This window comes from Corvus moneduloides, chromosome 5 (assembly GCF_009650955.1).
Source record: "Corvus moneduloides isolate bCorMon1 chromosome 5, bCorMon1.pri, whole genome shotgun sequence".
Lineage (NCBI taxonomy): Eukaryota > Metazoa > Chordata > Aves > Passeriformes > Corvidae > Corvus > Corvus moneduloides.
In genome coordinates this window covers 8,193,052-8,217,643 of record NC_045480.1, presented here as the reverse complement: position 1 = coordinate 8,217,643, position 24,592 = coordinate 8,193,052, and the positions used below count along the sequence as shown (strand labels likewise).

At 40.1% G+C, this 24,592-nt stretch overlaps 1 protein-coding gene across 1 annotated transcript; it reads left to right on the top strand.

The window, feature by feature from the left end:
* Nucleotides 1-264: 264 nt before the first annotated feature.
* NELFA (negative elongation factor complex member A) lies at nt 265-24,281 on the top strand. The gene is made up of 11 exons (XM_032110074.1): nt 265-967; nt 8,112-8,283; nt 9,411-9,572; nt 10,484-10,573; nt 12,384-12,514; nt 12,683-12,752; nt 13,581-13,669; nt 14,822-14,933; nt 17,125-17,381; nt 18,385-18,484; nt 19,976-24,281. The coding sequence occupies exons 1-11, from the start codon at nt 716-718 to the stop codon at nt 20,158-20,160; spliced, it is 1,620 nt and encodes a 539-aa protein (XP_031965965.1). The 5' UTR covers nt 265-715; the 3' UTR covers nt 20,161-24,281.
* The last annotated feature ends 311 nt before the right edge of the window (nt 24,282-24,592 follow it).

Below are 24,592 nucleotides of genomic sequence, written 5' to 3'. Positions count from 1 at the left end.
TAACCTCCTACACTGCTGAAGCACGCAACACACCAATCTCCGGGAAAAATCATGGAGGAGACACTCGGCCCCTGTCAGAGGCAGCACCTCGGCCGGGGCTCCCCGCCTCGCCCGAGCTGCTCTGGGCGGGCAGCTCCCAAGAGAGGCGCGGCCATGGCTGAAAGCATTTTAAGGGGGCACTGGCGCCAGGGCAGGAACACGGGCCGGCCGCGGCAGGACAGGAGGGGCGCGGAGAGAAAGGGTGACCCGCCCTCGGGGTCATGGGGGCTGTGAGGGAAGGAGACGTGGAGCTCCGCCAGGCGCTGCGCCGGGAGGCGAGGGGACCCACCCACCGCGGGGAGGAAGCCCTGCCTCCCAGCCCCGCCGCGGCTCGGCGGCCCGCTCGCGGTTCTCCTCCCATTCCTGCCCGGAAGGAGTCACGGCGGACTGTGATGGACAATGAGTTGGGGCTAACAGAGGAGCTTCTCTACAGTGAGGCGGCGCCATCTTGCAATACGGATGAAAAGCTGTGACGGGAGCCATTTTGCATTTGGCTGAGAGATGAGAAGCGTCTTATTACATTTCGCCTTCTGGGCGCCGCCATTTTAGGTTACGGCGGAGCCTCCGCCTTCCCAAGCACAACCTCATTGGGCGCCGCCATTTTGACTTACGAACAAGACGGCGACCCGCAGGGGTCCTCACCCCCTCCCTTCCTCCCTTTAGGTGCCTTCATAAAATGCCCGTCGAGAATCCCCTCTTTTTTCGCCCCGCTCCCAAGATGGCGTCGATGCGGGAAAGCGACACCGGCCTGTGGCTGCACAACAAACTGGGCTCCACGGACGAGCTGTGGGCGCCGCCGAGCATTGCCTCACTGCTCACGGCCTCGGTCATCGACAACATCCGCCTCTGTTTCCACGGCCTTTCCTCGGCCGTAAAGCTCAAGCTGCTCCTAGGGATGCTGCACCTGCCCCGCCGGGCGGTGGATGAGGTGAGAGCCGGTGGGGAGTCGCAGCGAAGCGGGGTACACGCGTGTGTGTGAGGGGGAGAGGTCGGAGATGGCGTGAGGGGAGAAGGGGAGGCAGTGCCAGCACCACCTCCCCCACCCTTTTCTTTCCACACGGAGGCTGCGGGGAGGGGGGACCCCGAGCTGCTCGCGGGGCGAAGCCGAGCGGCCGCAGCCCCTCAGGCCAGGGGCGTGTGATGGGGCTGGTCCCCACCTCTCCCTCGCAGCCTTCCTTGGACGGGGAGGAATAAGGAAAGAAGGTCTCCCAACTAGGAGGACTCGGTCCTCGGTGTGAGGAAAAGCGCCGAGATTCCCTGTGATAAGGGAGTGAGTGGAGTGGGAGCTTTGCCGCTGCTCCTCCTCTTCCTGCTCTTCGGGGATTCCCTGGTTGGCACTGGCCTTTTGAAAGCAGTTTGGACGTGAAACCCATTGTGTGGCCCACAAGGACTCGTTGTAGGGCTGTGTTTTGGGTGCCTTTTCGGAAGAGGGCTTTTCTGAGTCAGTGGTTGATCAATGGCTAAGACAGAGGCAGGATCGTTCAGGAGCTGTCGTGTGTGTGCTCGGTTTCCTCCACTCCTTCCTTACTACTGGCAGCTCTGTAGGTGTCACAAGTCGAGCATCTCGGCTTTAGGAAGGACAGCAGCAAGTGCTGAAACTTTGGGAGTGGAAGATCTGGGGTCTGCACTGAGCAGTGCTTTTCCCCACCCTCCTGCAGACAGGTCTTGAGTGAGGAAAATTGCTGTGGTTTTTGTTTGCCTTTCTTTACCTTTCTGGGAACACCTGGTGCTTTCCTCTGCCGTCCTACCCCAGCTAATAAAGTGGCTGGCTCGAGTCTGAGCTGGCTCTGCAAGCTTTTTCACTTGACCCTGGACCATACCTCATCTGTACCTGGTTTATTCTTACCAGTGGGCAGCTACAGACGTTTGGGGCAATAGCTGGAGAATGTTTGGAAATCTTAAATTTCTTCAGCCAGACTGGAGGAATTTCTCTCCTACTTCCATCATGTAAAGTAGTGTTTCCTGGTAACAATTCTGGAAGTGGTGTGTAGTTAGATTTCACCTTCCTGTGTAGAGTATCCTCAGCTGTGCTTTCACCAGTTTCTTTCTTGGCTAAGACACAGCTGCTGCTTAGGTTTAATATACATATATCCCAGGCAGGGTGTGGTATGTAACTTGGATTATTGTATGCTCAGCTTTTGTGCAGTTCTAGTCTGAAAATGGGCAAGCATCACCTTTAAGCAATAATTTAGTATATGTCAGTGTTTGTCTTGCCACATGCATCTGTATGATTCTTCACTGTGTTACACTGGTGTCACTTAAAAAAAACCCAAAAAACTTGTTCAGCACGTTTATGCTAATTTTTAAAATATGATATTCATGTTTAGTGCCTGTCCAGTGAACAAGCTGTCATCCTTGTGTGTGATAAATGGGGTCATGTTTTAGATAAATGAAATAATCAAGGCCAGAAAGGGGGATGGAAGCTCATGTGAACTTGTTGAGTTTGCAGAATTCTTCTGAACTTAGTGTGAAAATCCAAGTAGCCTGGAAGAAATTAGTATTGCAGTGTTTAGAAAAATCCGTGGTGTTTTTAGATTGAAAAGAGCTTCAAAAAGCTCAGGGACTTTCATAAATAGCACTCATGGTAACTCTTAGAAGGAGCAGCATTTAAGCAAACCGAAATAATTTGTTAAAATGCTTCAAGAGTGTTCACTGGGTGGGTAAAAATGTTTCAAACCAAACCCAAGGAAGATGGCAGCCAGCAGTTTTCCTGGATCTGTGCTTTTGTTAGCCGTGGAGATAAACTGTATGTAGAGAAAAGCAAGTCAGTCAGTGTGCCTTTTAGTGTATCCTTAAAGTTATCAGTTGTGTTCCAAATGTAAAGCTCTTGTTATGGCTGTAACAAAATATTGTGGGATTTTTCAGTTTAGTAGAGTTCATGAATTCAATCGTAAGTTTAATCTTTTCATTGTAAACTGATGATGCTTGATTGAAATCTACCCTTAGCATCTTTAATTATTTCAGGAACATGAGATTTTTTTTCTCCCCCTTAAACTGTGAGGAGTACCTTAAAAAAAATGTTCAAAATAGAAAAACTCCTGAGGCAGAAGCCCTTAGGATTGCTAGTAGGCCTACTATTATCATTATAGACTTGCTTCTATAGATGGTAAAAATAGCTGATGTAACCAAATTGCTGATAGAAAGGGCTGTTGTCTTATCAGATGCTCATAATTTGTGGTTAGTTGGCTAAGATAGTTTTATTTGTGCAGATTTGTCACCTAAATTACTGTCAAGAGTTCAATATTTTAATTGGCATGGAGTATCTTGCACACAATATCCAGAAAACAGATAAATATGTCTGTGTCCAGAATGGTTGTGCTGTGCACATCTCTGTAGCAGCCTCTGCTTTTGTGTTGGGGGGTGCTGGGGGTGGTGCCTTCCTGCCAGGACAGAGTACCTGTAGCTGCCTGGAAGTGAATTTGTCCTCTGGAAATCACTCCCATGCCTGAAAATTATTAAACTTAACTATGAGAGTGCTTAATTAGTCTCTTTGGAAAGTCAGATGTCTTTCCCATGCCGTGTGCCAGTCTGTATCGATCATGTGCGAGAAGCACCGAGCTGGCATTTGGAAGCTTTAATTGTATTGGAAAACACATTGCATCAGCTTTGTAAAGCTTTGGGAATCTCGATAGCAGCTATAGGATATGTTACATGTTAAAAGATAGTCCCCTCTCTAGATAACAGATTAAACTGAGTTATTTTCTCTTCAAAATATTTTTTTTCTGTTTTCTGTATAGTAGCATTTTCATTAAAGCTTAGAATAACACGGAAGCCGTTTGGGAGCAGACATTTGAGTAACAAGCAGTGTGGGAATCAAGGAAACTGGTGATATTTGGTTTAGAAGGGATTTAATTGCTCCTGGTCTTTTCTAAATCTCTGTGAAAGCTTCAGTCTAGACAAGTGAATCTTCAATGAGTTCTCTTGAAAGCTCAGTCCTTCACTTAAGTGGTTTTATCCTCATATGTAATATCTTTCAATTTGCATAATGTTTTCATTCAAAACTCCAAATATTATATAGATATAAGTGAGTTAATCCTCATAATACTCTTGTGGGACAAGTAAAAATCTAATTTTTTATCATGCTGTGAACCTCATTACTACATGTTTGTTCCTGCTGACTAATAAGAATAATTGGCTCTCATTTTAATTTTGTGTTTTGTAGGCAGTTACCAAAAATTCCTTTCCCACTGTAATTCTCTGGGCAGAACTTGCAAACTCTTGAATCTTACGGCTTTTCATCTGCTAAATTTTTTCTAGATAATTGCACTTATGTGAAATGATGCCTAAAGTTCAGTGTAGTGCTGACCAGAGTTTCAGTTATGAATTTGGCAGAACGGTTTTTTCTGTTTATTTTGCATATTATATTCTTGTTAACCTGATTCACAATGACAAGTGCAAGCTTTCTTTTTATGCCAATGTTTAATTTATTTGTTCAGGGTTAGACTGAGATGTTACAACCAAGTCTGGAGCAAGGACTGTGCTTCTGTGCTCTCTGAATTATCTTGAGAGGAAGATCCCTATCCCAGCAGGGACTTGCCTGTTTATTACAGTAGCTGTAAGAGAGCAGAAATCAAAACTGGTTCTTTGTACTGGTTTGTGTGCACCAGGAGTCATCTATGCATGGAAGTGGGAATTGTGGAGTATGGGTACAAAGGAATAAGAAGGGACATGACACTTGCATTTTCCTCTGTATTGAGAACACACTGGCTGTTGTGCACCTTTCTGGCCTGCGCTTAAAGTTCACAATTATTCTGTGATGTAAAAGTAGTATATTTTAATCCAATATTTCTCTTGACCACTTCAGCTCTTTTTCATTATTAAAATGCAAACCACATACAGTAGTGGTATTGACCCATCCTGGGTTTGTATTATGTAAATATTAATACTGTGTTTTCAATCCAGTGCTTTTAGTTTAATGAAAATGCTCTATAATGATAATGTGGATACCTATTAAATATCATCTCTTCTATAGCTCTGAGAGATTAAAGCTTCATTTGGTTTATTAGCCAACTGTTGATGCAGTTGTCTAAAAGTATTGTCACACATATTAATTTAGGCAGAATATAAAGCAAATAAATGGGAATTCTTTGCAAGTAGTTATCTTGAAGCTGTCATGTTGTGTGTTCCTAGTAACACTTCCTTTTTTTTATACGTCCCCACAGTCCTGTTAGTCCTTCCCGCACAGCCATTATAATCTCCCTTTGTCCCCAGACTCTTCCCATCCTGCCTGATCCCTACTTGCTAGATGTTTCTAGCTGTGGCCTGTGCTTTTTCTTATGTGCTATCAGGCTGAGAAAAATACTTAAGGATCTTAAGTTTTAGATGAGAAAGACACTGGAACATGTTACATCAGATCTTGACATTCATGCTTAACAAGATGCTGGTTGGAGCTGGTGGGAGTCTTACTGACCCAGTGTTGCAATCTTAGACAATTAAGAGCTTGGGATTATGGCTGTGCCCTGTAAAGTAACAGGAAAACTGCATGTAGAATTCCCTATTGAGTTGCATTTCATGCATTCTCAAGCCATAAATGAAATGTTTCTTTTCAGCTGCCAGTTGAACAGTGAAGTGGGAACATGTGTTTAAATTGCCATTTGAAGACAAACCTGAGTCAAACTTGAATCCGGGCTTTTAAAATGCAAAGCCATATTCAGGCAAGGTCTCTGGTTAGCTCACAGTACTTGTTAGTGTGCTTTGCTTCCCTGTGTGTGATAGTGACTGTTCTTCCACCATGTTCTTTCTGTCATGAGGCCTTGTGATAGTGTTATTTGCTGAGTGCTAGGCAAACAAATTGTTTCTTAGCTCCTTTCTTGAAGGAACTAAAGACCTGTAAAGCAGTGGGTCGTGGCATAAATAGGCTGCCTGAACTTTAGCCCTAAGAGCAGTGAGGATGCAACATGCCCAGACAAAAGCTGTACAGGAACTTAAATAGTATAGGCATGTAGCTCTGTGAATTTTTGGTACAAATAAGAATTTTGTGAAATAGATATGAAGGGTAAATTGTGAGGATGTAAGAGACATTTTTCCTCTAGCTATTGCCTGACTTTGCTTTGATGAAGGAAATTCTATTCTGTACACTTACCTGCATTAGTGGTGTCCATAGAAAAGCTTGTAAAAGCTATGAATTCATCAGGTCTTCTAGGATGTTTTAGGTTTCCAGGTGTTTCGTGTCAATCAGTACCTTGATTCCTTAAGGACAGATAAGAGAACAAAAGACTTGGCTTTGATAGGGTTCACAGTCATCCTCTTCCACTGTAGAAATTACTTTGTTAAGGAGTTTAGGGTTAGAATAGAGAGATTGACAAGTGTGTGGAGGTTCTGGTGGGGTTATGTTTACTGAGGAAGAAATGAGCAATGGAGAACAGCAAAGACTAGAACCTCAGAAATCAATTCTTTCCGCTGGGTAAGCGTTGGTTAAATTTGACAGCACATTAACCAGTGTGTGCTCCTGGTTATGTGCTCAGTTGAATCTAAAGCAAATCAATGGCACTGCTGAAGATGGGAACTGGCTCGTGTAGTGTCTTCTTCTTGCTCTCCTCTTTGTGCTTCTGGTGTTCGTGTGACTGCAGTCAGTCACACCAGGGAGCTGGTAGAGCTTAAAGCTAGAGAGATGCTCGTTTTGGGTCAGATGGACTGATGCAGTTTGTTTCACTGGCACATAATGTGTGAGCCCTAAAACTTGCAGGGGGTAAAGGACAAACTGGCTCTGTAGTGGACTTGTAAACCCTTCCAAACTGAGAGGGCAATAACATGTGGATGAAAGGACTTGAGAAATGTCAATGTTTGCTTGCCTCTGAGCTTTAAAAGTAGATGGGAGAGAAATGGGGAGGAGAAATTTAACTTTTATTTCTTTTATTTAGAGTTGTATGCATAGAGTAAGCTTATTTTATTAAACCTTTTAATATGAGTGCTTTAAATAAAGGAAAAGAAATGCAGCATAAAGGCAAAGATGAGTCTCTTGCTTGTCTTCCCATGTTCAGAAACACGATGGCTGTAACTAAGCTATTTGTGCCACAACGGGTTGTGAAAAATCAAAATTCATGTATTTCCTTATACTTGCTTGTACATTTTTCAGCATTAATACAATGCAGATAGAGTATGGCAAACTACTTTGTGTAATTTTACTATTGTGTTTTGTGGCGTTTTAGACACAGAATATTTCAAACATCTTAGTTCTCTGAAGCTAATGCTGTTCTTGCTTACATGAAAATTTATTTAGAAAAAAAGCAACTGTTCAGTCCTTGGGGGTTTAAACTTACTTGTGAATGAAGTAAACAACTAATTTAAGAGATTCACTGTGTAAACCCCTGACTGCAGTCACCTTGGTTTTCATTTCTTAATGCCAACAGATATGTTGGTCGGTAATTAAAAAAAATACTGTTACAATGAAACTTTTGAAATTCATTTCATGCATTATTTTGCATTTTTCCAACTAGAAAAATAACTTTTTTTCTGACTGTAGAAGCTTTGGGTAGATGAAAACTCTTGTTACTTGTGGCATGTTAGAGGGCTGTGTTTACTTCTGTAATACCTGACTTTTGTCAAACAGTACAGTATTGATTAGGTTATTTTGGCTTAAGCTTAAGTAATATTTTGAAGACTTAATTATGATGCAGATATAATCTGTCTGCTTAATTATGCTGTAGGCTGGCAAGGGGCACATCTTCATTTAGATGCCTGTTCTAAGTAACTTGTATTCTAGTTGCATAGTCCTATCACTGAATAGAAGGTGTGGGTCCACAGGGAGTATGAGTGTAGAACATAAGGAGACAGTAATGTAAAAACTTGGCTGCTGCTTTTAGTAAAAATGCCCAGTGCTAAACAAAGCTTTGAGCTGCCAAAAGCTCAAAACAAACTTGGGTTAGATTGACTGAAAGCAGTATAAAAAAATTACCTTGGTTCATTCTTTGCTTGGTTCTAGAGTTAATGTATAACTTTGTGGAAACAGTCTCCCTCTTCCCTCCCCCAGTAGTAAAACATTGTGCATGTTTGTGTCTTTTTAAAATAAATCCAACTATAACCTGTTTAAAACTGTTTCCAATTGGTTCATTTTCTTTTTCTTTTTTTGTTAGATGAAAGGGGCACTGACTGAAATTATCCAGCTCGCTACCTTGGATTCAGACCCCTGGGTCTTAATGGTAGCTGATATTTTAAAATCCTTTCCAGATACTGGCTCCCTTAACCTTGATCTTGAAGAACAGAATCCCAATGTTCAAGATATTTTAGGAGAGCTTAGAGAGAAAGGTAAGCCTTTTCTGTTGGTGAAAATTGCAGGAATGTGGTGCCTTTTTTCAGGAATAACCTATCATTTCACAGGCAGCCTTGCTATCTTAACAGTAGAGGTACCAGAACAAGCACTGTCTTGTGTCTGAACTACCACAGTTGATGACTTGCGTGTTACTGGACTGGCAACTGGTATTTGAGGAACAGTAGCTTCTTAAATTATCTTTTCACGTATCATCAGAACTTAATGTCAGTTATTGCCCAGAGTGTGAAGGGCAGCACAAAAGTTGGTGTGGATTCATTAGTCTGAGAGACAGGCTGTGCTGCATCTTAATCAGTAGGGGTTTTTTCTATGTTGCTCTTCTCACTTTTGTGGTACCAAAGATGCAGCAAGTTCTGTCTTGTGTGGACAGCCTCGTGAGTGTGTATGTGTGTAAACACCACCACTGTCCTGGGCAGGGGCTGCCTCTGCTGGAAGTGTCTGGGCAGCAGGTGGTAGGTGCTGGAGGGAGACTGATCTCAGGAAGAGCTGTGCTGCTGATGGTCAAGTAGATACAGATTGCCCAGCAGCTAAAAATACAGGGTCAGTCACTTGCACAGTTGCTGTTTCAAACAGTAAATGGTGATGCAAAACTACTCCTACTTCACTGGGTTTATTTTAGCACATTGTCTAGAAGAAGCCCTCGGGCATCCATGGACAGACATGATCTCAGGGCTGGGATTGCAGCAGAACAATAATTAAATGACTTGGAGGTGGTAACACTTTGTTTTCTTCCTATACGCAAATGATCGTTTGTCTGTCTGCACTTGTGATTTGGATTTTCATTCAGTAGTTTGGTTTTCATGTATAATTTTTAAGGAATCTGAGAATTCAATAATTTTTATTTTTCTTTGACAATATTAGCATATTTAAGATACCTATAATTTGACTAGGTATAATTAAAATGGAAGCTTTTATGAAGCTAATATGAAAAACAAACATACTAATAACTGGTTATATATTGTGTAATAATTGGAACTAAATTACTCTTGGTGTTTATACAAGTAATCTAAAATTTAAAACCACCTGTACAGTCCAGTTGTAAAATGTTTTGTCATTAGCTGTCGAAGAGGTGCTAATACCCATACTGTGTTAACTCTTTATGCAGTAAGTGAATGTGAAACTTCAGCTATGTTGCCGTTGGAATGCCAGTACTTAAACAAAAATGCCTTGACAACACTAGCTGGGCCACTTACTCCCCCAGTGAAACATTTCCAGCTGAAAAGGAAACCTAAAAGTGCCACTCTTAGAGCTGAACTCTTGCAAAAGTGTAAGTAGTATTAAGATTGTGTACAAATTAAATGGTGAAAGGAAGAGTTATATTCAGTCTTATTCTCCAGTATGGTGATATACATTAAAATTTCCTGTTACAAGAGCTTTCCTGGGTGAGGATGGACTGATGTGTGGAAGAGCAGGTGCAAGTCATTCCAGCCAGGATTGCATTAAAATGCTAATCTTGATTTAAATGCTGTTCAGATTTCAAGGCATACAAAGAGCTGTAGCTTTATAAGGCACAGATAGGTCCTCTCATGGGTATATTTAACAGTCAGTTGGGAGGACTTCTGAGGGACAGCTTTGGTTGAAGTTCCTGAAACAAAAGTAAAATGCGAACGTAGTTTTATTTTGGCTTGTGCTTTTGGAGCAGGGAGCAAGAGCTGCTAATTAATGCTTTCTTTCACTCAGTATGGTTGTATAGGGTGTAAAAACCAAGAGGGTTTCTCTTAACAAAAGGCAGCATATGTGCACATGTATGTATTGGTAGCTGGTTGAACTAAGTGATCTTAAAATAGTTTACTGCAGCTGCTGTTCTGTTGGAGCAGCTTGCTGCTTTCTTGCACGTAACTTGAGTTGGTCTGGTTAAATACAAGATTTGTAACTTTTTATGATGTGTCATATAACTTTTTAAAATTATTTAAAATTCTGTTGAGTGAATTGCCTGTTCTGGTAATTTCTTTTAGTTTAGGCCACCTTGTCCATTGCATAGTCATATTGAATTTGCATTTTCTCCAAATACTGTGCTTACTTCACGTAAATGACCTGGGTTTTAATTAAAATAGAATTCTTTTTTTGTTGCTATTCCTATCTCTTTATGTATTAATTAGTAACATTTTGTATAAGAAGCAATGTGTTATATATTTTTAGCAGAGGTTCTGTAATAACTAAAGCCCTTCTTCCTTTTAGCAACAGAAACTGCACAACAGCTCAAGAAGACTGCAGGAGTGCCTTTCCATGCCAAAGGCAGGGGACTGGTCAAGAAGATAGATACAACAAGTATGGCTCACTTTCATCAATTCTCAGAAAGAAAACCTGATAAAATGGCCTTGATGAAGAAAGAAATTACCATCTGTTTTTCACAAAAGCTTAATTCTTTTTTGAAGCAAAGGATTTTTCCCTTTCTGCCTCCCTCTCTCCTGATACTTAAATATTTCTGACATGTCTTGTCAGAAGGAACAACAGCGTGTGGGGTTTTTTAAATGGCAAGTGTATCTGCCATGCTTCTAAACTGTATGCAGCTAGATCATGCCTATAGACTTTGACAGGAATTTAATTTGCATCTCTCCAGGAATAACTCCTGACTAAGCCCTGTTGCTCCAAAACAGAGCAGAGTGGATCACACTAGTATGCTGTGCTCTTTGAAATGCTGTGAAGTAGACTGAAACTATCTTGTATTTGTATAATTCTGTCAGGAGAAAGAAAAGGGGGACTGTGTGTTCTCTGCAGTCAAGGCTGAGCAGTGAATTCTACATGGCAAACCTGTAGAATGATCCTTCAGCTTTGAATTAATACATTTCAGCTGTTTGTTGAAGTTCCTGAACTGCTTGAATTTTTCAAATAAGGAGTGAGAAGAGTGTTCAAAATTAGTTACATACTCTTATGTTACTGCACAGGTATAACTTTCCTGGCCACCAGTGTGAACATTTGAGTGATTTCTTGATTTTGTGGCTGGAAGCTGTGAAGTATTTTGTCAGTGCTGTTTAAGGTGTAGCCTTGAGGGCTGAAGTTTGGCCTCATGTTCATGCAAAAATTGTGAAAAGTTTAGTTGTAATTTGAACTAAAAATTGTTCCATTATAGAAAAGGACTGTTAGTTCTTGGTATTTTGTGTAGCTGTTGAATTACTAAAGCCAGTTTTTAGACCTGGCCTTGAGAGCCAGTTGGCCTCTAGAAACAGGAGTTGAGGACCAGGTGAGGTTTGCTCTGCTGAAATGTAGTCACATGGGTCAGAGGATTGTCCTGTGGTGAAAACATTTTCAGTACAACATGTAGAGGGATACAGAGTCTCTAACCTCAAACTGAAGTTCTGTGTTTATCTTCACCTTACAGGGCATGATGAGATTGTCAGGAGGCTCAAAGACCTGATAGATCTGTATATGTGTCCCTAATCTTTTAATAGTTAAGAGATTGCTGTGTTTAGTGGTAGCATTTAAGTGTGAGGTAGAAGGGCAGCAGCATAGAGTTGGGGGAAGCAGATGCTTACAGGTGTGGCTGATGCTACTGAGTATTGAGCAGGTGTTCTGTTTGCACTATAGACCGAAATTGAGTCCTCCTCCTTGTGCAAGCAGCAGCTCTAGAATTTCAAACCCCTGTGTGATGCAGTAACTTACCTTTGCAGTAGATCACAAGCCCTTAGCCCTACAGAAGCTTGGCTAAGAATTTTGGTTATATACAGTTTTACCAAGTAACTAGATTGTGAAAGTCAGAGGGCAACTTTGCCAATAATTTGATTCAAAACATTTATGTCCTATACTGTTACATGTTCAGAGTTTATTTTTTACAAGTAAGGAAAGCATCTGTGTGTGTAGGAAAAGTAGATTTTGTTAGCAGTGCACCTGTTTGATTACTTCACGTAGAATGGGGTTGCAAGCACTGGTCAGAGATTGGTTCTTACTCCTTTTTTGAAGGGTAAAACCCAATCTGACCTTTGAGGGACATGTAGTGTTATAGACAATTCGACATTATAAACATTTTAATTTAAAGGGGAAGTAGTGTGTGTGTTAAGAAGGGGAAGAGCTCGTTTTAAAGCATTTTTCATAACCAATTAAACACATATTTCAGTTGTTGCTTTCTTTGCTCTTCCCTAAGCACCACTCAAAGGAATACCAAAACAAGCTCCGTTCAGGAGTACTTCCGCACCCAGTGTATTTAGTCCTTCTGGAAATAGAACTCCTATTCCTCCTTCAAGAACACCTTTGCGCAAAGAAAGAGGAGTAAAGGTAGGTGCACTCCTTGTTTTTCTGCTCAGTTCTTCTCTCACCTAAAGTGAATTTCTGCTGCTGATTTGAATCACTATATTAAAGGAAAAGAAATTGAGGATGATATTTAGAGATAAACTACATACATTTAGCAATGGTTAGTAAGTTCTATGTGGTCTTTCTTTTTAGCTTCTAGATATTTCTGAGCTGGATATGGTAGGTGCTGGCCGTGAAGCAAAGAGAAGAAGAAAGACATTAGGTTGGTACAGCATTCTACTTACAAAGGCTATCAGTACACCTGCAAATAGGATCAAGATTTGTAGTACCATTTTGTTCTTAATTTGCTAAAGCTTAGCCAGAGCTAAACTTTAAGAAATAAGGGGATGATACCAACCAACCCAAATAGGTTTTAAGGGAGGATTTTCACTTGTCTCAATGCTCCTACTCATATTGCCTTGTGCCTAGGTAATATACCTCAGTCATGTGAAAGGATTGAACTAATCAGTTGTGCTTTGGGCAGCCCACAGGTGTGACTGGCTTTGGTAGTGGAATTTTTCTGGGTTATTTTGATATGCTCACTTTTGCTGGCTGTATGGCCAAGTAAATTAATTGAAAGTAATGTTGAAAAACGTTATAGCACTCTCCAAAATTCTGACCCAGAGATCTTAGCAAGTGAATAGTACCTGATACACTGCTTCTAAGGCAAGTGACAGGGTAGTGCCCTTCTTAACCATATCAAGAAGATACACTGTGCAGCATATTTTTCCCAAAACAACTTTTTTGTATTAGTTACAAAAAAAAAAATAACACCTCAGAACAAAACCATAATTGCAATTAAAATGTTGCTTGGGCTTTCATGCTTCCTAATACCAAATTACTCAGTTACTGTATCGTGTACATTGTGGTTCCGTTCATTATTGGGTTCATTACAAAACTGTGTTTGGAGTTTACTGTATCTATTTCAGCATATACCTCTTCAAGCATGTTTTAGCAGACTTTGAGAAATGTGGTTTTATACCCTTGTTTAAAAAGTATATTCAGTATTTCAGAAAAAAATTTTGGACTCACTTCCATTTTCATGCAATAGATACGGAAGTTGTGGAAAAGCAAGCCAAAGAAGAAACAGTAGTAGAAAATGCTACCCCAGATTATGCTGCTGGCCTTGTATCTACACAGGTAAAACCAAGCAAAATTGATCAAACAAAAACCAACCAGTCAAAAAAAAAAATAGTCTTGACATGTGCTATTCTAAACCACTTAAACACTGCAATGGTATTTTACTCACTTGTTGAAACATGTCTCTTTATTTAAAAATTTTTACATATTTTTTTCAAATAGCCATTATATTTTCTCCAACAAAAAAGCAAACCTGTTGCTAGAAGTCGTTCAGTCAGGGAGAGGGGAGGGCAAGTTGTGTGTAGGCTTTTTTCTTCCTATTTCAGATACAGTATATTAGAAAACGTGGTGCAGCTTTGTTTTGTTAGTCAGGACGTCGCTTCTACAAGAATGTTACGTCCTGCCCTTGGTTTTGAGTAAGAAACTGTCTGTTGGGCATGTGTGACACTCCAAGGCCAACATACGGGCAGAACATGGTAGGCCAGAGTCAGGAGTGAAGGTTATTGCCTCTCTTTCTGCAGTGCTAAGAGAATCTTTCTTTTAGCGAGTTCCACATTTTACAGAATGTCCCTATTTTATATTGTAGAGCTACCTTAAATTATTTGTCTGTTAGACTTATTCCCCTCAAAACTTCTTTCCTCTTTCACCCCGTTATGTTTACAAGACTGGATCAGGCAGAGAAATCTTCAATCATGCTGCTGTCTTTATGCTGTGTACTCGGTGTCATGTATAATTAAATACAAAATTAGGCTTTTTCTGTAGCCTTATCAGCCTGGATGGCATCAGTCATGTTGGTGTTGACTGCCTGTTTCAGTGGGAACAGAGTTTTTACCTGTGCTGTTACTGCTGCCTTCTGCTTCCCTGAGTCCTAGAGGCCTTTGTGTTCTTGTGGGTGATATCCTAGTAGACCTTATGCCCATGGATGAACACAGGTTCTGCTTGCTAATGGTGGAGAGCATGTTTTCTCTGCTTGTTCACTTAATCCTAGAGTGTAATTACTTCATAGAGGGCCATCTGCACAAATTTCTAATGTTTGAAGTAGAAAGTTAGTGTTGAACAGATTGTTAGGTAGGACTCCTAACAGAGGAGTCTGCAATTAAGTTCCCAAAAGGAGTATCTTAGTAAAACTAATGTTGAAGTTGTATTTAAAATGCAGAAACAGCCCATGAATGCTTGCAGTGTGGCTTTAATACTTTCTTTTCTGTTCTGTAGAAACTTGGCTCGTTGAACAATGAGCCTGCACTACCTTCTACAAGTTATTTACCTGCTACCCCCAGTGTGGTGCCGTCTTCCTCATACATCCCAAGCTCTGAAACACAGCCAGGTAACAGCCGCTTCTTTGCTCTTGGGACCTGATACCTCCAACTCTGTACAGTTTTACTGTCTGGCTGCTCTTTTATTTACAAACCTGTCCCTCAACTCGAGTGAAACTCCACCTTAGCGATGTAAAATCCATTGCAAGACTCCAGCCTTTGGGTTTGGGGTAACCAGACATGTCATTTAACCTAAGTAAAGAAAATAATTGTTGGCTCTAAATTTTAGAGTGACTTCTAGTTAAGTCAAATAAGCAAAATAATTTCCTGATTTGTTTTTTCTTACACAGTAATAGAAAATCCGGCTTTTATAATCCCCAAAGAGTAATCAGTATAAGTCTGGAGTATATATTCCATGCACACACATGCTAGCACATACAAAACAGTTGCTTTCAGAAGTCAGTTTTATTTCTAGAGGAAAATGCATATTACCTTTCACACAGTTTGGGATTAAGCCATCCATTTTTCTTTTACGTTTGTATAACAAAGATAATAGCAGGACTCCTGCATATTTTGAAAAGTGCTATGTTATTTTCAATTCTAGAAAATTGCCAGTAGTAAAAAATAGTTTTTACAAGTCCTTATTTCCTACACTTTTATTTTGACCCACTTAATTTTATTTTTCCTTCCCTGTTCTGTGTGAAGTCTTCAAAGGGATGTGTCAGTTTGTGCTAACAGATGTGTGTGACCAGATTCATGACCAGATCTGTTTGTTAACAGAGAACCGACATTTCAGTTTAATACATTATTTTTACTTTTGCTTCTGAGGTGTGGCATTTTGGGCACTATGGAAAATTACATATGCAAAACCCAGTCATTTCACTTGGCCTCAAAACAGTTCAGAATCTCTCTGAAGGTCCATGCACATCTCTCTCTGGCAGAAAATTGGCATCTCCAGAAGGAATGCAGCCAAGAGCACATAAGTGTGTCAGCAGCTATAGTACTGTTTTCCAGATTGGTGGCATTGTGTTCAACAGCAGGAAAAGTCTAGTTTAAAATTCTTTATTCTCTATTCTTTCCTTTAAGTGTATGGAGTATTTAGCTTTTCTTATGGACCAGGAACATAAAACTGTTTCCTTGATATAAGATGCGCACAGAATATCCACAGATTGGGCCTCATATAATCTGAGGTTGCATAATTAAGACGTTACTTTATGAAAGTCAGTTATTCTGACAAGAGATAAAGCCAGTAATGAAACTTGTACAAAATTAAGGAATAACTAATAGTTGCAAATGTTTATCCTCTCAAATGTTCCACATCTACTGAAAAATATCAATATTGCTAAAACCATTGCCATTCCTGTGCCAAGGTGGAGAACCATAGACGTCTCATTTCTTAAAATCTGATCTGAAGGGTATCAGTGTAGCTCTCATCCATATCTGCCTTTAGTCTGCTGCTAACACAGTGTAAACAGGTCAGCTTAAATCTCATGAGGTTTGTGACGGGTGCTTAAGCAGCTGTGCCTGTGTCTAAGAGCTGCAAAAAAACATAGTGTCCACTGGGTAATTACCACTGGCGGGACAGATGGTAACTTGCATGGTCAAGCTGCTGTTATTTCATAAGTTGCCTCCAGCTGCAGCCAAGTGGGAATACTATAGCTTCCTTAGTGCAGGTGAATGGATCAACTTTGAGAAAGAACAGAGTTAAGTCCTGTCAAAGTTGTGGGGTTTTAACTTCTAGCAGCTAGTGTTTAAATAATGAGTGATTTATGAAGATTACATTTAATTCTGACATCTGTTGAAGTGTATTTGTATTTTCAGTATCTGTTACTTAATTGCCACTTCCTTTGAAAGCTGCTGCTACATTAGGTAAAAACTGATGAAATCTTTTTGGACTTGCTTCTATGTGATAGTACAGCAACAATCCTGGTAGGATCAGAGTACAGTTGTTACAGCAGTATAAGCTAAAAAGTAAATAAAGCAGTTTCAATTTGATTAATCTCATGTCCATTAAACATCAAATTTCATGGTAAATATAGTGCAACCCATACTGGACAGCTAGTTACTCTGTTGTCTAATTATTTCTAAAAATAATTGAGTGGAAAGAGCATTAGCTCAACTTTTTCATATGGCTCTTAGATGGCATATTGAATTGTGCTAAAATGAATCATCAGAGATTTTAGTTTTCTTTAAAGACCACTGGTGATGCTAATCCCTTTTGTGGATTATAATGTTTTTAATTATCCTGACTGGTTTTTGCAGCTGGTTCTGCACGAGAGGCCTTGCAGACCAACAGACAGACTGAAGAGCCTGCAGCTCCAAATGCAACTACAACTCTCCCTGCACAGTTCAAACAAAGAACACCCATGTACAACAGTAACTCTAATCCCCCTGCAGCTACACCTACCTCACCCCTAACACCCACCACACCTCCTGCCATCTCTCCTGCGGCACAGGCACCACAAGTGGCCCCCCAGACTCAGCAACAGCCACCACCGAAGAAAAGCCTCTCTCTTACAGTAAGTTAAAACAGGCTCTTTTTAACTGATGATTTTGATGTGGATTGGATCTCATTTATATGTTGGCATTTCTTGGCCTTTGGATCATGGAGTGTTTGAGGCTGCTTTTTTATAACTGAAGGTTACAAAAACACTTTGTGGTTTAGTATTGCTGTTAATCACAAGATTTTTAGTTGTGCAATGTTAATGTTCAGTAAAATGTCATTATTTAATGCTATTTGTTATGTAAAATAATGTGTTGCTCTTTAGAAAGAATTTTGGGAGAAAAGTGTATTTCCAGCAGAAGTTGCCCAGCCAATTGCACATAATATAAATTGCTTAAAATTGTCCTAACATTGCTGTAGTAGGAGAAAATATGTCAATAGATTATTTTAAGGTAAAAGATTTTATTTCTGATCTACCTCATCCCCCCATTACACATTTTCCAAAGCCTGAGAGTGGGGATATATGCTGGAGCTTCTTATTCCTGGTACTTTGGTATGTATTATGTGCATGCTTGAAGTTCAATTCAAGATGCAGCTGATCTGAAGACTTTGCTAAGCACATCTGTAAGCCTGGGTTGCAAGATCTGAACTTTTAACAAGCTGGGTGATTTCTTTTCAGTATCTCTACTGCATTTATTAAAGGCAAAAAAATCCTCTGAAATTATTGCAAGCCTGGGTTTGTTGGACTGTAGAGAAAGCACTGGATTTTTTTCTTCTTTTCCTAATGTTATAAAGGACACAAAGTTGATAACATAAACATTAAGCTGCTCACGTGTTTCTGTACCTATTTGAAGGTGGAGGTTTTTTATTTTGACTTTTCAGAATTCAGTTGTCACTGATGTGTTAGGTGTAAGTATTACAGAGGGGAAGGCTTGAAATTAAGATGCCTTTTTTGTTAACTTTCTGTAGGTCCTACAAACTTTCACCTTATTCTTTTATGCCCATCTGTGGGTATTAATGTGGTCCCTGTTGGCAGGGTTTTTCTCCACTGGAATTGACATTTTTTGTATCTGTTACAGAGGGAGCAAATGTATGCTGCACAGGAAATGTTCAAGACTGCAAACAAAGTTACAAGGCCAGAAAAGGCTCTTATACTTGGATTCATGGCAGGATCCAGAGGCATGTATTGATACTAATTTAGCTTACTTCTGAATACACAAATCTGAAATACAGCCTAGCATTTCTAAATGTGCATGTGAGAGTGCTTTGCTTTAGCTTTGTCTGTAAGTGCTGGACTCTTTTTGTTTTACTCTGGACTCCACATAGTATGAATTATAGTTCTAACTACCTGGAAATGGGTCTTTAGGGTCCATTTCCAGTAAGTCAACTGGTCTGTCGGAACAGCTGTGGATCACAGTATAACTGACCTCATTGTAGAATCATGGCTTAGGGTTGAAGAGAAACAAGGCAGCTGGTCAGCAGTGAACAGACTGGTTGAGTACTATGGCTCTGCCTAGAGGACCAATGAATGTAAATTCTGTTGTGGCAAGTTTATGTACAAGTCGGGTAGTACAGAACCTCTTTGCTAATTCCCTGCTTTAGAAACTGGCAGCTGTTATCTCAGACTTTAGATAACTACTGGTGCTGTGAATCATGGGGAGATAAGCTGTCTCATAGCCAGATCCTGTTATGTATTGGCCTTGATAGACCAAAGCTGTTTTACCTAGAAGATTATCAGATGTAAGATGAGAAGGGGCTAAAGAGTCCTTAAGTGAACTCCCATCATCTGCACTAGCTCTGATTTCTAATTTGGTATTTGGGGCTCTTATCACCAGAGTCCTGCAGCCTAAATGTGGCTCATGCATTTGGATTAACACAATACACTAGTGAGGATGACCAGAGCAGAGTTACTGTGGTGATCCCTGAGCTTTAAGTTTGGTACATCTTGCATTAATGACCGTGCTTTTAGTACTAGATGCTACTTCAAATTGCAGTAGGGGGCTGTACTTTAATATCTACATGGACAGCTTTTTCTAACACAAGGTAAAATACTATTTTGGAAGTGTGTATGTGATACAGATTCACATACACATATATAGTAAAGTATATATTAATATAAATTACTTCAGTAATAATGTCAGCACCTTCTGAAGGTTGGATGAATAACTGCCAACTGATATTCTTGAATATCAGTACCTTGAAGTGTAACATTTAATACTTCTACTGGCATGGAACTGAGGCTGGGACTAGTGGTTTCAATGAAGCTCTTTGGGCTGCTTTAACAGCTAAAAATTGTTGAGGCATTTAACTACAAAATGTATCCCAAGTAAAGGAAGTGGTAGTTCAAGTTTACTCACTCCCTTTTAAATATAAGCTTCTCTTCTGACTCTGAGGCAGAGAGAAATGACACTGGCGGCTTTACTACTTCTTTTATTGTTCTTCCAATTACTTTAGCATTGCGCTTCATCTTTTGAGGTCTGGTTTTGTTATCTTTAAAGCATGGTCTCAGGAGTGTGGATGCAGAGAAGATCTTGGGCTATGTGCTTTACTCAGCTTTGGGTCTGAGGTTGTTATTTGTGGTTTTGGGGTTATTTTTCTAAGCATAAAAACCCCTACCTTGTTCAATACATTGTTGAAATGTATAACGTGTTTCTCTCCTTGTTTCTGCAGAGAATCCTTGCCAAGAGCAAGGTGACATCATCCAAATTAAGCTTAGTGAACATACAGAAGATTTACCAAAGGCAGATGGCACGGGCAGCACCACTATGTTGGTTGACACAGTCTTTGAAATGAACTATGCTACTGGTGAATGGACCAGATTCAAGAAGTACAAACCCATAACTAATGTTTCCTAAGAGATGCAGCAGCAGCAGACTGGACCAAATCAAGCTTAGAGTCAACCAGCTCATAGAGTATGTCAACTGTACAAAATGGCATTCATGTGTACATGTCTTATTACCCTCCAGAGTAGAAGCTGTGCTCTGCAACCAAACTGAGCTCGGTGAACACAGAAGATGATGGTGTCAAACTCACTTTTTGTTGGTTTTTTTTTTTTTTTTTTTTATTAGTCTTGGGAGAGGGAAAGATGATCTTTGGGGGGGAAGTTGTTGGTGTGTTTTTGTTTTCCTACAGTTCAAGATCCTGAAAAAGGAGATCACATCTGAAAGGTTACAGATGAGAGCGGTTTACTGCTAAGTACAAGAAGAGAAGACTACTGCACAGTCATTCACGGTTTGCTGTTAACTGAGGGCACAGATCTTTATTATAAAAACATTTTCTTTGGCAACATGAGTTCTATCATAAGAATGGATATCTGAAGCACCACAGATCGGTGCGTCATAATTTTATATTTCAGCTGCAGTATAACTATTGCAGATGGTAGATGTCAGTGCCTAAAGGTACCCACTGTATGTTTAGCTTATTTATGCTTGGGTCATAGGATGAGATTGAGCAGCTTTGTTAACTCGCTATATTGTCAGTGTACATGCCCAGCATGAGTTAATCTATATTTGGCATTATTTGAGGTAGATGGAAACTGAGTATCATAACTTTCTGAAGAAAAAACCCATCAAAATCATAAAAGTAATGGTGGCTTGTCGCTGCTGAAGTGGCAGTTTCTTGCCATAGGAGTCTTGGGGTAGAAGTTGGTCTATGGCTCTTGCATAGCAAGCCCTTTGCCCAGCATAACTTACCTGGAGGAAGGGAAACAACTACATCACAAGACCAATGGGAGCTCAATTTAAAAATGGCCCTAGAAATGGTTGGACATGTATCTGAGAAGAAGTAGTTCTGTTGTCTTGAGGCGCTGTTAATCTATGTTTGGTTGAGCAGTCATAATGTGTTTGATTGCTGAGCCCTGACCCAAAAAGTTTTGAATGACTGTAGCTGTGGTTCTTACCAGTATAGTTTTATCAGTATAATTGCTAATGTGGCCACAATTATACTGGTGTATAAATGTGCCTTGTACTTGTCCTCTGCTAGTAGAAGCACATTTTTCTTTATAACTCTGTTCATACCACTGGTGTAATCTGGCTTTAATAGTACAAACAGCTGGCATTTACTGAGAGGATTTATGTACATAAGTCAGGATTCCTTCTTGGGAGACTTGGCTTCATCATTTGAAGGAGTCTTGGATTCAGTGTCTGGTTTCTGCCAGTACTTGAGTGTGGAGCTGTGCTTGGTTGGGAATGCTGCTTAGAAGGAAGAAATACAAAGATGAGTAGCAGAGTGGTGATGTGTTGAGGAGGTACCTTGGCTGACTTAAAGGTTCATGTTGAAGTGCAACTTTTAGGATGAAATGAGGCTTCCTTTTTTTTTTTTTTTTTCTGAAAAGAAAGCAGACCAAATCCCCTAGTACACTTGTATCCTAATAAAGACATTTAGATGTTTGATTAGAGTCTTTTTTTATTGGGGAATTTTTATTGCATTTTAACCTTAGTTTTTCAATCAAACTACCCAACAGGACAGGGCAAATATAAATATTATTAAAAAAAAAACCAACCCTGTATTCTGCAGTGTTTTAAGATGTGACCAAAAGCGTAGATTTCTTAACTTTATTTAAGCAAATATACAGAATGTTCTAGCTCTGTAATGGGCAGGTTATTTGTTGGTAACTGCTGCCATTACAGAGTGTTGTGCATGTTTTAGTGCGAAAGTTACATATTACTGTCACATTGGGGCTGTCCTCCCCAGAATTACCCATTTCAGAAACAACATAGATTGTAATTTTGGTTGCAACTTTTCTTTATAAACAGCTAGAAAACAGCTTGACAAGTGAGGATGGGTAGTGAGTTTTAGTTTTTAGGAGTTCAGTAGAATGTGTTATGGTTATAACTTATTTGATTTTAGAGCGTTACACAGTGAGGGCTAACAATAGCATATGAAAGTATTCATCTTTTAGAAGAAAGGTTTAAAGAAAAGTGACATTCCTTTTGTTGTCTGTGTTCAGATCTTAAAGTTTCCTTGTGATGACCAGTTTTCTGTAAACATGTATGATACTTCTGTCTCAATTGTTCGTGCTTGCTAGATGAGCTACAAGTATCAGATACAGTTGTTAAGGAGCATTTAGAAAATTGGCTGGCTTGAGGGGCGTGTTCTGTCATTGTAAACTGTTGATGCAAGACCTGTGCAATTCAGTCGTGGTCAGGAGCTGCTGTGTGGTGGCTCTTTTGTCTTGCTTGAGATTAATGGTGGTCCCTCACTAAACTTTCTGGGTCCACAAAAGTCTGCATTTCAGACCTGTGCTGTGGGGTGGAAATAGCTGTCCCTCTGCTCTTAAGAAGCCCTTCTAGAATCCAGTGGAGTCGTTTGAGTGCAGTAGTATGTAGGAAGCTTAACCATGCTGCTATTTGTAATTGCTGCATAATGCAGTTGGTCTCCAGGCCTTTTTGTCTAAAGTCAGTCATATGCAATAAATGGAAATTTTAAATAGAGCTATAGTATATTTTTAATTCCGTTGACTCGTTAGGATGAGACAATTTAACACTGCAAAAGCAAATTATTTTTTAAAGTCACTCTATGACCCTCAATACCAGAGCATTACTTCAACTTGATCTGTGTATCTAGAAAGTGTTTCTTAAATGCCTAAAGAAAGGGAAGTTTCTGCAACATTGTTAAAATGATAAAGTAAGAAGTAAAACTACATGGAGTTCTTTGGTTCAGCAAATGAAACCATCAAATCTGTGTTCTGAAAGTAGGAATGATGCCAGACAAATCAGAAAGGGCAGTTTCAATATTGAAATTCCAATATATTGGAGTTGTTACATACAAAACAAATTCTGGCCCTGGAACTTGACATTTTTTGTCTTGAATACTCAGTCATGTGGATGTGAAGCTATTCAGTGAGGCTCAGTGTGTGCTGTAAGGTTAAACAAAAACATTTTGTTACTCTAGAGTGACTTGCAGATGTACTGATTTGACCAGAGAAGTAATTCAGGGTTTTCTTAAAGCTTTGGTTTTGTCCTTTCCTCATCCCTCTATCCAAGCATGAAGTTTCAGGAAATAGCACGCCCAAACTTTAGAACTTTGGGCTTGAACTGCACCTCATCAAGGAGGATGTCCCAGTCTCTCTTGCCCTTGCTTGTAGAGAAGCCCCTGTCTGTGCAAGCCTAGGCATGATATGAATTAGCTTCTTTGATTTGAGTATGAAATACTGGAGAAAGAAGCAATGAAAGCGGCTTGTGTTTTCCCCTTTCCTGTCCAAACTTTGTTTTCAGGGGAGAAAGAGCACATTCATCTTACCCAGGCTTCTTCAACAACTTGCCCTATAGTGAAGTGCTGGGTTTCTGAAGGCTCCATTTTCTTTTGTGTGTGCTGTGAGGACCAGAAAGAGTGCAATGAGTGTAATTAAGAAAGGGAGCCCAACAAGGATGCTGAGCAAGACTTCTGATCACAGATTCCATCTTTCTGTTCATTCTTTTGCAACTCTAATGCTTTGTAGTTATCTCCATACAAACCAGTCTAGGCTTAGTACAGTTAGCACTCTAGTACTGGGCTGGTATTTTGTGGTTAACCTGATTTTCAGTGGTGGCTTTGCCATTTAGTCTTTCAGTTCAATACCATAGGATGCTGGATGCAGTGGGGAGGAGCCTTTGGTAGTTGCTTGACATTTTTATGTGGAATTGGTCACTTCTCTCACTAAGTTGTGTCAAAGTGCAGACCACTTGTCTAGATAAAAGAATCTTGAGACTTTGACATTACACGGTTTAAGAGTGAATCACATTTTCATTGTAAGATCTGACTGGAAAAAAAAAGACTAAGAAATGTTAAGCCAGAGCCCTCTGGGAATCTGGTGCCTTTAACAAAAACTGTCATTTTGTAAAATGTCACATCTATAGCATAGCCCGTATGTTTTCTATTGGTTTTTGTTTGGTTGGGGTTTTTTGTACAGATGTAAATTCAAAATATTCTGTCTTTGGGTACGTATTTTCAGTGTAATACAGTATGTATAATAAAAAATTTAGATTTTCTAAGGAAATGGACTGATACTCTTCTTAATAATCAAGTTGTTCATTGTACTAACAGTTGAGTTGTTGTACCACCAGCCTGAGACCAAACAGCCAAATTGCCTGATAATGTGTATTTTTTTCATATTTGCGGCATTGTTTCTGTAGGTACATTTCAGAGTTGGCATTTCAAAGCTGACAAGTGCTGGTTTTGCTGGTTTAGGATATTTTTGAGTAGATTTACTGAAATACCTGCTCTTGCTCTCTGGGTGGGTTCACTGCAAGCTGGTGAGCCCTGGGTGCAGTGTGTGGGTGTGCACATGCGGAAGCACTCGAGGCACAG